The sequence below is a fragment of the Macrobrachium rosenbergii genome, chromosome 50 (genome assembly GCF_040412425.1).
Source record: "Macrobrachium rosenbergii isolate ZJJX-2024 chromosome 50, ASM4041242v1, whole genome shotgun sequence".
NCBI classification, from domain to species: Eukaryota; Metazoa; Arthropoda; class Malacostraca; order Decapoda; family Palaemonidae; genus Macrobrachium; species Macrobrachium rosenbergii.
In genome coordinates this window covers 20,715,423-20,731,707 of record NC_089790.1, presented here as the reverse complement: position 1 = coordinate 20,731,707, position 16,285 = coordinate 20,715,423, and the positions used below count along the sequence as shown (strand labels likewise).

General features: G+C 37.6%; 1 protein-coding gene across 1 annotated transcript in view; it reads right to left on the bottom strand.

Annotated features, from left to right (window-relative positions):
* The window catches only part of by (blistery), a 372,062-nt gene that overhangs the window by 201,492 nt on the left and 154,285 nt on the right, over nt 1-16,285 (bottom strand). Inside the window, 1 exon segment of the mRNA XM_067094246.1 lies at nt 4,227-4,445. Within this exon segment, the coding sequence (XP_066950347.1) occupies nt 4,227-4,445 (219 nt within the window).

Below are 16,285 nucleotides of genomic sequence, written 5' to 3'. Positions count from 1 at the left end.
GACATTCATTTTGCATTATGATGTCAGCATAGACTGAGAACTGAGATTTAATTAAAACAACAAGGTCCAACTTCTAATCATTTGAGGCGCACAATTAACACCACCCTGAACCCTACAAGCTTGGTTCTCTATCCAAAATATTGGGCGTGGCATTCCAGTCTAAATTTAGGAGAAATTCACTGGACTGACTTGCACAGAAGTTACTGGCAGGGTTGCCAGACTAGACTCTGCAAACCTTCCTTTTCAAGGGCCAAATTTTATGAGAGGAATCGACGAGATTTATCATTCAGCGAAAAAAAAATCATTTGACACAACACATTCTGATACTGAACGAAACAACATATTTCTTATCCTACTCGGTTTTATGGCATCAAAGATTTGCTGACTCTTCATATCTTTTTTTTTAACAAGGGAAAGGTCAGAAGAAAAGCCCCTGAAAGCTGTAAGGAAAAACTTGTGTCAAAAAAAATAAACCTCGAAAAATAACCAGGTAGAAAGTCTCAGGTGTAGTGGTTTGGCCCTGAAAACGCTCTTCCTCCGATGCCGCGTTTTTTTCTATTCTTTTTATTTCGAATCTATCAAAAAGGGATTGTTATTCCGTAAGAGGACGAATAGCTTTTTGTGAGGGGAGGAAAAAACTCTCGACTAAAAGTTCTTGAAAATTCCGACAAACAGAGTTCCAAAGAAATCTGGCAACAAAACTTTAAACAGAGAATTTGGAAACTGGAGGAGGAGGAGGAGGAGGAGGAGGAGGAGGAGGAGGAGGAGGAGGAGGAGGAGGAGGAGGAGGAGGAGGAGGAGGAGGAGGAGGAGAGAGAGAGAGAGAGAGAGAGAGAGAGAGAGAGAGAGAGAGAGAGAGAGAGAGAGGGTCGTCGTGAAAGGCCAAGGGGAAGGGAATAGGAAAAGAAAATAAATGCTTCTGCATTTGCTACACATCGAAAGGAGGACAAGTGTAGAAAACGAAAGACGTGCATTTATCAAAAGGAAATAAACGGCTGCAGTGAGTTAATAATTAAGCATCCCGTTAAAACACAACGAATTAAAGATTGCAGCGCTACTAGATATAAATATACCGCATCTGACTGCTTCAGATATATTCAAGTGTTTAAGGAATACCAACCCATGCACTGGACTAGGTTCGTACACCTACATATCAAGAAATATACATCGAATCCCAGTCGGCATATGTATTTGTCCATGCAATGCCAGGACCAATACTATCAAAATAAATCTAATAACGTCGTTCTGGGTACAAGAGCAGCCCGAGGGAGGGAGGGAGGGAGCTATATAATATCGCCTCTCGTATCACATCCTATCTCCTTGCTACTCGTATATAGGATGATCTTTACTAAAAAAAAAAAAAAAACCGTAGGGAGGGTAGTACCATCAGTGCACCTCATGCAGTGCACTGTAGGCATTACTTAAGGTTCTTTGCAGCGTGCCTTCGGCCCCTAGCTGCGACCCCTTTCGTTCCTATTATTGTACCTCCTTTCATATTCGCTTTCTTCCATCTTATCTTCCACCCTCTCCTAACAATTGATTTATAGTGCAACTGCGAGGTTTTCCTCCTTTTACACCTTTTCAACTTTTACTGTCAATTTCCGTTTTAGCGCTGAATGCCCTCATTGGTCCCAGTGATTGGCCTTTGGCTTAAATTCTATATTCAATTCAATTCAATTTACTCGAAAGACAAAATAAATAAAAACCAATTCTCTCTTTTTCAAAAGATAAAGATGATTAATATATATATACATATACATATATATATATATATATATATATATATATATATATATATATATATATATATATATATATATATATATATATATATATATCTTTCAATCTGGACTCGCTTCACTTACCCAGAAGTCGAACGCGACAGTTCCAAAGGAGAGAGAGAGTTTATGCAAGAAGGGGAACGCTTCGACGTCACCGATTGTATTCGACGTTATCGACGTCAGTCTCCAGTCCACATCGTTACGGGGCACTCGACACAAGGCCAGGTTTATTGAGTTCACCTGTATGGAATTAACCTCCAATATTGCCAATATGAATTTACTCCGAATGAAAAGATTGACTCGGGATGGTAATATAATATTACTCTCCATAAATCTCTCTCTCTCTGTCTCTGTCTCTCTCTCCGTCTCTTCTGCTTTGTGTGTCACGACTTCAAAATTTTTATTTCAAGGTGCAGTTTTTTTTCTCTTTTTGTTTTATTAATTTTTAGTTTTCTGTAAAAGAAAACTATTGTGCCGGCTTTGTCTGTCCGTCCGCACTTTATTCTGTCAGCAATTTTCTGTCCGCCCTCAGATCTTAAACACTATTGAGGCTAGAGGGATGCAAATTAGTATGTTGATCATCCACCCTCCAATCATAAAACATAAGATATTGCAGTCCTCTAACCTCAGTAGTTGTTATTTCATTTAAGGTTAAAGTTTGCCATAATCGTGCTTCTGGTAATGATACAGGATAGGCCACCACCGAGCCGTGGTTAAAGTTTCGTGGGCCGCGGCTCATACAGCATTATACCGGGACCACCGAAAGATAGATCTATTTTCGGTGGCCTAGGTTATACGCTGTAGCGGCTGTACAGAAAACTCTACTGCGCTGAAGAACTTCAGCGCGTTTTTACTTGTTATTAAGTTGTTCTGTACTTTAACTATGAATGACAGCTCGTGCTATCGTCTCCAGGAGATCCTTGTGGTATGAAAACATATTTCGTCTACACAATCTCTTTTTACTACTAATTATAATGATAACGATAATGATGATGATATTAGCGCTCATTACAGAAACATGAAGCTGCGAAATATATTAAGTATAACCAAAAAAGTTATACTGAAATATATTACTATACATGTTTTTAAATGCAACAGAAAATCGCTATTATGCAATAAATATGCATGTAAATTTGCAAAAATATAAACAATTTACAATGCATAATAAAAAAAATTTTCAGTAAACGGAATAATAATAATAATAATAATAATAATAATAATAATAATAATAATAATAATGAACAGGAGAATGAAAAACAGACCCTGAACTACCTATAATACAAGAGTCCTGCAAAGCTCAGGAAAAATCCCAATCCTATGATAATAACTAAAAGGCGGAGCACGGGGCCAGACTGGAAAATATTTGGGTATTCCTTTCTCCTGGGCCCAGGAAACGGATACATCTTAAGCATCCGCATCTCTCTCTCTCTCTCTCTCTCTCTCTCTCTCTCTTTCTCTTTTTCTCCTCAAGCAAAGTTGGATCTTTGTAGGAATAAAAATGTCTGATTGCTGAAACCATTTTTTGTTTTGTTTTTGTTTTTGTTTTACCGGTTCTGGGCTACTGTAAGGTATTAGGTTACCAGTCTCACAGCCAATCAGAAAACAAGTAAAAAATGCGCCGAAGTTTCTTCGGCGCAATGGAGTTCTCTGTACAGCCACGGCCCCTGAAACTTGAAGCCGTGGCCCATGAAACTTTAAACAATGGCCCGGTGGTGGCCTGTGTTGTTGGCACCCAGAGCGGTGCCAGATGCACTATTGTGGCTAACTTTAACCTTAAATAAAATAAAATCTACTGAGGCTAGAGGGCTGCAATTTGGTATGTTTGATGAGTGGAGGGTGGATGATCAACATATCAATTTGCAGCCCTCTAGCCGCAGTAGTTTTAAAGATCTGAGGGCGGACAGAAAAAAAGTGCGGATGAACAGACAAAGCCGGCACAATAGTTTGCTTTTATAGAAAACCAAAAACGAGGCGGCGAAAGAAGATATTTCTTATCGTAATACCTAAAACTAAACGCTGATAAAAATGTATACAAAAAACTAAATGAATTTACAGAAAAGAATAATAATTTGTAGCTGTGGAAGGCCTATTGACTGTAACAGTCCTACCGAAACACAATCAAAACAAAATCAACAATAATTCACAAAGTGAAGTTACAAAGAATAATAATGATACGTAGGTGTTGTAGGCCTGTTGGCTGTAGTACTCTTACCTACAACAATCAAACAAAACAACAATTAATCCCAGTCATCATTAAATGATGGCTAAAAATGTAAAAAAAAAATCTAAACTTTACAAAAAAGAATACTTTGCAGTTATAGGCCTATCAATTGTAGCAGTCCTAACTAAACACATTCATAAAAAACAACAAAAACTCAACAAAAACAAAACAACAATCAAAACAAGAGCAACAACTAAACAAAGACAATTCACAACCATCCTGACCTTGAAATTATCGCCGTGCTTGGACGAGAGCATGTGGGCGACCTCCCGCAGGTGCAGGGTATAAGTGGCGTCGTCGAGGTTCGGAGGGAACGCCAGAGAGATGATCTTCTCCGTCACGTACACGACGTCCATCTTGGGCCCGCCGCCGTTCCCGCCGCCCGAACCTGCCAGGCCCATGGAACCCGCCATCACGCGGTTCAGTCGCGCCTCCGACTGGGTCTGTCGAGGGAGAGAGAGAGAAAGTGGGTTAGGATATTTATTGTCTGGAGTTTTGAGAAATAACGAACTTATGATTAGGACACAAGTGGTTAGGATATTTATTTCCTGGAGTCCTCAGAAATAATCATCTTATAATTAGGACACAAGTGGGTCAGGGCATTTATTTCCTGAAGTCCTTCGAAATAATTTATGATTGGGACACAAGTGGGTTTGGACATTTATTTCCTGAAGTCCTGCGAATATATGACTGGGACAGAAGTGGGTTGGGACATTTATTATCTGGAGTCCTGACAAATAATTAATTTATGATTCGTACATAAAAGTGGGTTAGGATGTTTATTTCCCGCCCAAAGTCCTTAGAAATAATCAACTTATAATTAGGACACAAGTGAGTCAGGACATTTATTATCTGGAGTCCTGAGAAATAACTAACTTAGAATTAGGACACAAGTGAGTCAGGACATTTATTACCTGGAATCCTGAGAAATAACTAACTTAGAATTAGGACACAAGTCGGCCAGGACATTTATTTCCTGAAACACTTCGAAATAATCAACTTATATTAGGACGCAAGTGGGTCAGGGCATTTATTTCCTGAAGTCCTTCAAAATAATCAACTTATGATTAGGATATTTCTTACCTGAGTCCCATCGTAAAATATATCTTAGAATTTGTGCACAAATCAAGCAATTAATACAGACATATTATCTGATGTACTTGACCATAATCACTTAGGAACATTTAAAGGAAAAACTACTCACAGGAAACCGCATATACACACACACGTTTGTATATATTATATATATATATATATATATATATATATATACATATATATATATATATATATATATATATATATATATATATATATATATATATATATATATATGTATGTATGTGTGTACTATATATATACATATATATATGTATATATGTATAATGTGTATATATACATATATACTGTATATATAGAAATATTCAACACACATTCACGTGTGGAACAGAAATAAATTTCTGACTCACATCAGGATCGAACCCAGGTTTTCAATTGAAAGACGATACCACTGCCAACCAAGCCAAATGAGTTCGATCCTGATGTGGCTTGGTTGGCAGCGGTACCGTCTTTCAATTGAAAACCTGGGTTCGATCCTGATGTGAGTCAGAAATTTATTTCTGTTCCACACGTGCGTGATTGCGTGTTGAATATATATATATATATATATATATATATATATATATATATATATATATATATATATATATATACATACATACATACATATATATAGTACACACACGTACATACATATATATATATATATATATATATATATATATATATATATATATATATATATATATATATATATATATATACGTATGTATATAGCATAAATACATTTCATTCAAGGCAGGGCCCTAATGTACTGCCTTTTTCCAGTCAAAGAATTTGTTACGTGAGCATAAAAAAAATTACAAAACGAACGAACACCACAAAACCTAACCTCTTCACATCTCTAGTATACCCATCCTTCCAAATCAAGGATTTCATTTTGTTTGTCTGTTTGTCTGTTTGTCTGTCTGTCTCTCTGTCTGTCCTTAAAGCAGACATTTTACATTTTACTCTACTTTTACGCTAGGATACTTTTTACTAGCGAGGGTTGTTGAACTGGAAAACAAATGTTCGGAGATTTTTAACAGCTGAGCATTTTCCAGAGAACTTTTATTCATACGCAAAATGTTTTCCTTTTTTGGGGGGATACTATGAAAATAACTCACATTTAATGCCAACAGAGAACGACATAATGCTTTTGCAGTAAGCGAGTAAATTGCGTCAAATTGTAATGCTTGAGTGGAAATCAGTTTTTGCTGAAAACGCGTTATTGTATGTGTGTGAGTTTGTGTGTGTGTGTGTGTGTGTATATATATATATATATATATATATATATATATATATATATATATATATATATATATATATATATATATATATATATATATATACAGTGTATATATATACACTGTATATATATGGAAATGAACACATGGGAACGTATTTCACAGAAATAAATTTCTGACTCGCCACTCTTTCAGTGAGAGTGAGAGTTCCAGGGCATTAGTAATTCGGACTCTCACTCGATAGACCGGGGTTCAGTCCCTTGGTGAGTCATAAAAATATATATATGTACAGGTAGAGATATATAATAAATGTATATATATATATACATATATATGCATATACATATATAACCAAAAGCGCTTTCTCATTAAAGGGGAGGGCTCCAAAGACAGCAAGCTTTGCGGTTATTATCAATTCTTTTAAGGACGAGATTTCTGTATCATTTTCTCTCCTCCCATAGCTGTGACACACCCCAGTCAACTAACAACCAGGCATCTAATTCGCTGCGCAGGTATGCGGGACACAGTGGATATGAAGAAGCGGTCGAGAACTGTTGAACAGTTTTCTTAAAACTCTAAAAAGTTTAATATTTCACATGAAATTGACACTTGCACCCAGAGGCTTTCAGGTCCTTAATCAGCACCTGTAACTAACCTCCTCCAGCGACACTGGAAGGTTTGTTAGGCCGTTACCTAGATGACTCCAACGGCTAACATTAACAATTAAATATTAAATATTAATTAACAACAGAATCCCGTTAGGCAGTTTGATAATAAATCACAAAAGTACTGGTTCACTCTTAGAAACTTCTCGATCATGCTCTTTATAAGCGGCTAGGCTCAAACCAACGCCAGTATCATATTAAGACCCATCAGTGTATGTATCTCACAAGAGGGGCAAACGCAAGCATTATTTCTAATCAAATCTACTCAGTAATAATCTCTAATGACATTCCCCACCTCTAATTGCCCTCACAATGTCACGTCAAAAGCAATTACCGCAATTGAATTGGCGTCCTTTGTCCTTCCCTAACGGTGCATAATAAAGCTACCGCAATTGGTCTGGGTCAATATAGCTCTCTGACTTGCCAACTTCGCCCTTGAGTGTCTGTTTCTCCTGACGCAGCAACAACAACAAGACTACGACCCTGTCTCTTTCTGTCATGAAACGGGAGAGGACGGAAGGAAGACCTCCACGACGGCAATATGGAAAATCCATCAAAAGAATCAGTGAAATGTTTTTCTCGGGCCTTCAGCCAAGGGGACAATATTTCAAATTTTGACAGTGATTTTCGGAATTTGAAGGGAAGACGTTCTCGTATCAGAAGGAATTCTGGTTTCATTCTTCGAGTACGAGAAGAAATGAGACAATTTGCAAATAAAAAGGCCGTTTCTATTCATTCACGTTTATAAATTGATCCATTGCTAACCTCTACTAGCATGAAAATTCACAAAATGGGCAAAAAATATCACAATTATCTATTTCTGCTTAGTTTCCATATGCGGAGAGAGAGAGAGAGAGAGAGAGAGAGAGAGAGAGAGAGAGAGAGAGAGAGAGAGAGAGAGAGAGAGTATATAATTTTTAATAACATGTTATGATAAAGGTATGGGTGTAAGGGGGGAAGGGGAAGCTTACAAAGAGGTCCAAGTTCTTTTACCAAGCAACTTGACAGTTGTTTATGACTTATAAGAGTCCAGGGACCTACTCAAGGACTTCTGAAAACAGCTTGCTAGAGTTCGGAACTTCATTGAAGGACTTCTTAACTTCGTCGTATGTTTAAAAAAAAGAGGGGGGAGGGGTAAGGGCCTAAACGGGTTAAAAATAAGATAGAATAAAATGTTTTTTAAACAAGTTAAAAATGAGATAAAATAGTTTCTTAAACGGATTAAAATTGAGATAAAAAGTTTACCAGAAGTGGAGGTAAAATGAAATTATTTACATGAACTCCTCACTAAACATACATCTTTACCGAACTACTTTCACGTAAATGTACTGGCTATTTGTACTGAATGACATGATAATTTCTCTGTGTAATGTCAGCCATCATCTGAAGGATAAAATTGACAGAAAATATATTACTCAAGAGGGAACAACCCTACTTCGGTCCTTTACCGAGTAAAGACAGAATTGAACAACATCAGTAAAGACAGAACTGAACATCCTTTTTATTCTTTGCACGAACCAGCATTGCTACATCAGCATAATATCTTTCATGTTTGTTTCCCTCTCGGCCGATAGGTCCTCGGAGAATATGTATGGTCACGTGACTGCATCTAGAGGTGGTCATTTCTACCGATTTTCTACCGTCCTCCAATCATTATTCTAATGTCAACATATAACCCCCGATGCCATGTAAAGTTTATTGTATGTCTTTTAACAACGTGCTGTCCTTTGTTGTTATGTTTATAACCTAAAAATGTGTCTTTTAACGTCGTGTTGTCCTTTGTTGTTATATTTATAATCTAAAAACATGTCTTTTAACAACGTGTTGTCCTTTGTTGTTATGTTTATAATCTAAAAATTTGTCTTTGAACAACGTGTTGTCCTTTATTATGTTTATAATCTAAAAAGCCAGAATGAGTTCTGTGATTTCAACACTGTCTGAAGCAGCTCGTCCTTCAGGAGAGATTACTATTCGACTTCAACAAGCTTATACCAGGACTTCCATCTCTGCAAACTGTCTTCCACAAGATTTCTGCTACAAGGGCTTTCTGTGTTGTAATGGAGAAGTTCATGGTCCCCGTCCAGCATCAATTTTGAAAACAAAGAACGATTTCTCAAGGGAACAAATAGCAGATGAATCACAGAGGAAAAATTATTTATTATGCAGTTACCATAAATTATAACTTACGAGAGTAGTTATCGCAGGTTCTCATTATACCAGCCTTGCTACCTAAGGCATGGAACACAATCATTTAAAAGAATCCATTTCAGTGTCTAGATCGAAGATGCTAAGAAAACAAGTAAAAAAATGTGCCGAAGTTTCTTCGGCGAAATTGAGTTTTCTGCACAGCCGCTACAGCTTATAATCAAGGCCACCCAAAACAGATCTATCTTTCGGTGGACTCGGTGTAATGCTGTATGAGCAGCGGCCGATGAAACTTTAACCACGGCCCGGTGGTGGCCTATTCTATATCGTTGCCAGATGCACGATTATGGCTAACTTTAACCTTTAATAAGAAAAAAACTACTGAGGCTAGAGGGCTGCAATTTGGTATGTTTGATGATTGGAGGGTGGATGATCAACATAACAATTTGCAGCTCTCTAGCCACAGTAGTTTTTAAGATCTGAGGGCGGACAGAAAAAGTGTGGACAGAATAAAGTGCGGACGGACAGACAAAGCCGGCACAATAGTTTTTTTACAGAAAACTACAAAAGCGACAGTCAAAACTAGAACTGATCCTAACAGACGATCTCATTGCTTCGATGGGCTTTTGTTAAGCTAGTTTTAAAGAAGTGACGCAACTGGCTTGTAATCTCCTGAGTTTGAATGTTCACTGCAAAGCAAAGCTAAGTTTAATCTAGATATATGAAACTGCTGTTAGCAATGGGATATCCTGGATGTTCAAGTGCAGACTATACTATAGGGTCTTTGTTACTTACCAGATTAACCGGCGCCCCCGCCCCCGCCCCCCAAAAGACAAACCCACCTCCCGGAATCATTTTCCCAGATGTAACAGAGTACTGAGACCTTTCCCTGAAAAAAGAGGGAGGCCATATCTTAAAACCTAACCATAGAATTTTCATGAAAATAACCTCATTATGTTTCCCACACCCAAATTATTCCATTACTTCAATCTAATCTAACCTAATCTAACCTAGGGGTGTGGCAAAGAAAACCAGGGCTGGTGCAATACTAGCATACACCTCAGGAATTTACCTCCCGGAAGCATTTGAGAAGCTGAACCAGTAGGTAATAAATAAAATCGGGGTAAGAATTCAAGTTAGAAGACTGAAAAAGAGCAAATCCCATTACATGCAACCGTGACCAAATTTCTGGAAGTGAGGTAACGGAAATGACGCAACAGCACCGTAATGCGCACCCGCAACAACAGAATGCTAATTTACTTGAAGGTTAAGACGTACAAAGGAATTTCCAGCAATTCGAGAGAGTCCGTCGCTCTCTCGTTTCTTTTTTGAAAATCTCTCAAGTCCTTCGAAACGATCTAAAAGACGAACACGGTTCAACTGTCACGACGCCATCGTTATTCTGCCAATCATCCGTGGCATGTTTCTCTGACATTCAAGAGCTATTTCCTCGATCAAACACAACGAGGTTTCGTGTTTTCACGGACAAACATTTTCAGACCGTCTAAAATCAAAATAATTTTCCTTTTACGAGATGATGCAAGTCAAAAGGAGGAAGAGCCTTTTGAGCAAAGAATGCACCTTATAATAAACGTATAATTCTCCTAAATTAATAAAATAAGCCCCGTTGCCCAAAAAAAAAAGAAAACAAAAGGCGAAACCCAACCGTTTTTCCCGTTCGCGGGTCACGAGAAGAAAATGCAACGGCAACTGAACCGCTTGCAAAAGCAAACAACGAGAAAGCGAGGACTTAAAACAACTCGTAAAAAACCGGCCCCTTTCTATTTTTCGGGGCACAAGCAATGCAATCATTACTTCACAAAAGGGACGGAGACGGAAAGGGAGAGCTGGGGAAGAAGAAGAAGAAGAAGACGAATAAGCCAGCTAATTCCCGAGAGCAACTAATCAGAAGTGCGAAGCAACAATAGCAGCAGATGCTGTCGACAACGATGGTATAGCTCGTGGCGGTAGGTTGATGGTGGCGCTGTGTCTCCTCCGCTCCCACCTCTCTCTCTCTCTCTCTCTCTCTCTCTCTCTCTCTCTCTCTCTCTCTCTCTCTCTCTCTCTTTAAAGAGGACGACACCACTACCGCTCAGTCCTTTACTGACCTTACTACTTACACATGAGCCCCGCCCCTGTATATGCTTGTTTTTGGGCAAGCATTTTTATATTTGCTGTCTGGTCCACCTGTCCTTAATAAGTTCAGCAACTGCATATTGAAAAGTCAGTCGTCTTAGGAACAACCGATCTTCTTGTCAGCAAAATTCAAAACCACTATAATATCCAGTTTCAGCGCTTGGTTTCCAATAATCAGCAGAAGCTAAATCATGCTTATACAATAGATTCACGGACATACTAAATATTCCGTAACTTACTCTCATTGTTACACTTGATAATGTACTACCAGTTATTTACGTCATATTTTTATATATATACATACATACTTATATATATATATATATATATATATATATATATATATATATATATATATATATATATATTATTCAAATCATATCCCCTAGGAGAGTGTGGCTCCGTTGTAAAAACAACACAACAGTCACTGCCACTTTCAAACAATATCAGCTGATTCGTGGATGAAACCACTTCATACACCTATGTATTATGCTCATTAGCACCGCATCAAACCCCGTCACGCACAAACACACAATTCATCTATACTTTGCAAGTGCTATAAGGAGCTTCCTGAATATTCAGGTCCTTCCTCTCCAATTCCTGTTTCTCATCATCTATCCAGCCTCTTCTCAGCTCCTTCCTCCTGAGGCTTCATAATTATTCATGACAAACCAATATACATATGTATATGTATAATAAATAATATATATATATATATATATATATATATATATATATATATATATATATATATATATATATGTGTGTGTGTGTGTGTGTGTGTATGTATGTAAGTATGCACGAGTGTGATTCTATAGTGTAACACAGAAGAATTACATTTCGCCTACAACATTTAACCCGTACCTTTTACATGTATTTAATATAATACGCAAGAATTGCGTTTTGCATAAAGCGAGTAACCCATACCTTTACCTGTATTTAAAACGACCCTTAAATAACCCTCAAGAAATACATTAAATACACTCTTCATTGTTCCGCATTGTACCAAGTGCAGGAAGGCGAAGTGAGAAGTCCCTCCATAACCCCTCCCCTCCCTACCCTCTCTCTCTCTCTCTCTCTCTCTCTCTCTCTCTCTCTCTCTCTCTCCTTCCTCGGGCACCGGAAGTTGCTTGTGCAATGTCCTCCTGACTTTCGTTCAATCAAGCCTTCCTCTTTAGGAAATTCGGATCCCATTCCTTATGCCATCTCTGGCGAACTGCGCCGGCCGATATAGCGCTCGTTCCGTTTGGTTCGTATGTTACTCCATGACTGTTTCACTCTGAGACCGTTTGCAGTAATGTTATTCCATAGATGTTTCACTCTAGAAACGTTCGCATTAATATTACTCCATAAATGTTTCACTCCAGAAACGTTCAAAGGATTATTAATCCATAAATGTTTCACCCAAGAAACATTCTCAGCAATATTACTCCATAAATGTTTCACTCTGGAAACGTTCGCATTAATTTTATTCCATAAATGTTTCACTCCAGAAACGTTCAAAGGATTATTAATCCATAAATGTTTCACCCAAGAAACGTTCTCAGTAATATTACTCCATAAATGTTTCACTCTAGAAACCTTCGCAATAATATTACTCCATAAATGTTTCACTCCAGAAACGTTCTCAGTAATATTACTCCATAAAAGTTTCACCGAAGAAACGTTCTCAGTAATATTACTCCATAAATGTTTCACCAAAGAAACGTTCTCAGTAATATTAACCCATAAATGTTTCACCGAAGAAACGTTCTCAGTAATATTACTCCAAAACTGTTTCACTCTAGAAACGTTCGCAGTAATATTACTCCGTAGTGTTTCACCGAAGAAACGTTCTCAGTGATATTACTTCATAATTTTTCAGCAAAGAAACGTTCTCAGTAATATTACTCCATAAATGTTTCACTCCAGAAACGTTCGCAGTAATATTGCTCCAATAATGTTTCACTCTAGATACGTTTGCATTAATATTATTCCACAAATGTTTCAGCGAAGAAACGTTCTCAGTAATATTACTCCATAAATGTTTCATCGAAGAAATGATGTCAGTAATATTACTCCATAAATGTTTCACCGAAGAAACGTTCTCAGTAATATTACTCCATAAATGTTTCACTCCAGAAACGTTCACAGTAATATTACTCAACAAATGTTTCACTCCAGAAACGTTCGCTGTAATGTTACTCCGTAAATGTTTCTCTCTAGAAACGTTCGCTATAATGTGACTCCATAAATGTCTCATTCTAGAAAGGTTCGCAGTAATGTTACTCCATAAATGCTTCACTCCAGAAACGTTCGCAGTTAACAAACGTTTTTCAATGACGACCACTGAAGACGATAATCCTAACCTCAGAGGTGTCTACAAGGAACCAAAGATATCTTTTAAATAAATGGTATGGTTACAGCTGCAAGATTTATCCGGCATCTGAAATATATACTTAAAAAAGTAAATATCGTCTCATTAGGTTATCTCGTTATTTGAGGCATTTAATTTACCGATTATACAGTACTACGCTTTTAAGAGAAACGTCACCCAATCGTAATGACAAAAACAGTTCAGTCTTTAAAAGTGACCTCATAGCCTTATCATCCTAATAAAACCTTTTCCAAAAAGAATCTTATCTTTACGAACTAGGAGATATATTTATGAAGAAACCACACTAGGAGATACGCTAGTTGCGCTAGTTGGGGCGTGAGGTGGGTTTTGATTGCGCAAAATAACCCTGACCTTTAGAACAAACACCAGCTTTATAGCTTACAGAACCAGCATCACTAAAGTCAGCGTGCCCTTAAAAGTCAACGAAAAAAAAGCATGCCCTCAAAAGTAAAAATCAACGGGGGGGGGGGGGATGCTATCATGATGATATTCCAATAAATGAACATGTTTGTCCGACAACTTATGATATTTTTTGCTCGCTACGAAATCTTTACGTAGGCAAATCATAAGACATTACATATATGCCGTAAATTTAATAAACACTCAAGTAGGACGAGCTGAGAGAGAGAGAGAGAGAGAGAGAGAGAGAGAGAGAGAGAGAGAGAGAGAGAGAGAGAGAGAGAGAGAGAGAGAGTCGTATTCGTGTCTCTGGAGACCATCCTTCCCCCTTAGAAACATATTAAGATAATAAAACCGAGGGCCGGGAAAAAGCATAAGTAACCCGTCTTTATCTCCCAGTCCTTTCCAGGAATATTTTCCAGGAATCATTTCGATGAATTCTTTCCAGAAATCCTTTACAGGAATCCTTTCCAGGAATTATTTCCATGAATCCTTTCCAGGAATTATTTCCATGAATCCTTTCCAGGAATCCTTCCAGGAATCCTTTCCAGGAATCCTTTCCAGGAGTCCTTCCAGGAATATTTTCCAGGAATCCTTCCCGTCCCAACAATGAAAATGATTCCCGGAGAAAACTAGCTTTGAAAGATACCTTTTAAAGATATCTTTTTGAGATGTATATCGAAATTTCTATGTAACCCCCGCCGTTGAATTCCAGCTGTGAATTCACATTGACTTTTCCCCCCAGAATTCAGGTCGGGGCTTAAATGCTGGGCCTGTCATTTTCGACCAGTCTCCTCCGACTGTGTAGTGAAGCGAATTCCACTTCCTGCCTCCTCCCGACCCGAATTTCTTCTGACGTGATTTTCTTGTGTTTTCCCGTTCGGGTATTTCCACTACAACTGCATATAAGTCATGCCTAGGTATCTCTGTTTATTTGTATATTTGCTTACAAATATTAACATTTATGCATATATATATATATATATATATATATATATATATATATATATATGGATGTACTGTATGTATGAACGTATTATTATACGTTAAGAGATATTAATACATAAATTGTACTAGCTTTAGACGGTCAACTTATACAACGATAACCAGGGCATATAGAAACAAGTATATCTGAGAGAGAGAGAGAGAGAGAGAGAGAGAGAGAGAGAGAGAGAGAGAGAGAGAGAGAGAGAGAGAGAGAGTCTCCAAAATGACTTCAACTCGTGCACGTATTGTTAATATACCCTCATTTTCTGCAATACTATGATATTGTCCAAGTTCGTACTTCAGGCCGCGTATTTGTGGCCTTTATTATTTTATTATTAATACGTCCTCCGATTTTCGAAGTCAGGCACATTTGCCCATAATGGGGGGAGAGAGAGGGGGGAAGGAAATAAAACCTTCAGATTTGCAGTCATAAACTTGAAAGGACGTTTTATGTAGGACCTGCCACGGATATTAATCTGAAAGGTTTATAGCGGTGGACTTTGACACACACTCTCTCTCTCTCTCTCTCTCTCAAATCAGTAAGTATTGACTATGATATCACAAGTATTAACCGTTAAAAAAGGTCTGAACATTGTACAAGTAAAATCAAGACTAGTACATTTTTTTGCCATGAGTATATTTAGGGCCTCTCATACCCGTGTATTAAATTTAACCGAGAGAGAGAGAGAGAGAGAGAGAGAGAGAGAGAGAGAGAGAGAGAGAGAGAGAGAGAGAGAGAGAGAGAGAGAGAGATATTTTAGAGGCGAGAATAAATGACCACAGAAAAATCTTTCCAAAGGAACACAGGGTCCCTACGGTAAGCTTTCAGCTGCCAACAGTAACCACAAATTCCTTAATTAACTGCAAACTATTTGATTAATTTAATAAAAAATTACGAGAGGACTTACGTAATCGATAATTACTCTTGTTTAACTACAATAAGAAAATAATGGAAACTTTTGGTAAGTCGTAAAGGAAACTAGTCGATTCTAAGTTTTTTTTCCATAAGCTTTGCAAAATTCCCGAATATTTAAATTATACACATAAGGTTTATAATCTGAACGTTCAAGAAATACTAAATAAAAGACCAGTCTGTGCACTGCATAACATTCTCTCTCTCTCTCTCTCTCTCTCTCTCTCTCTCTCTCTCTCTCTCTCTCTCTCTCCAAATACGATTCTATTAGCCATCAAAATCAATTGGAGTAATTTCCCCAGTGTGACTCCGAAGA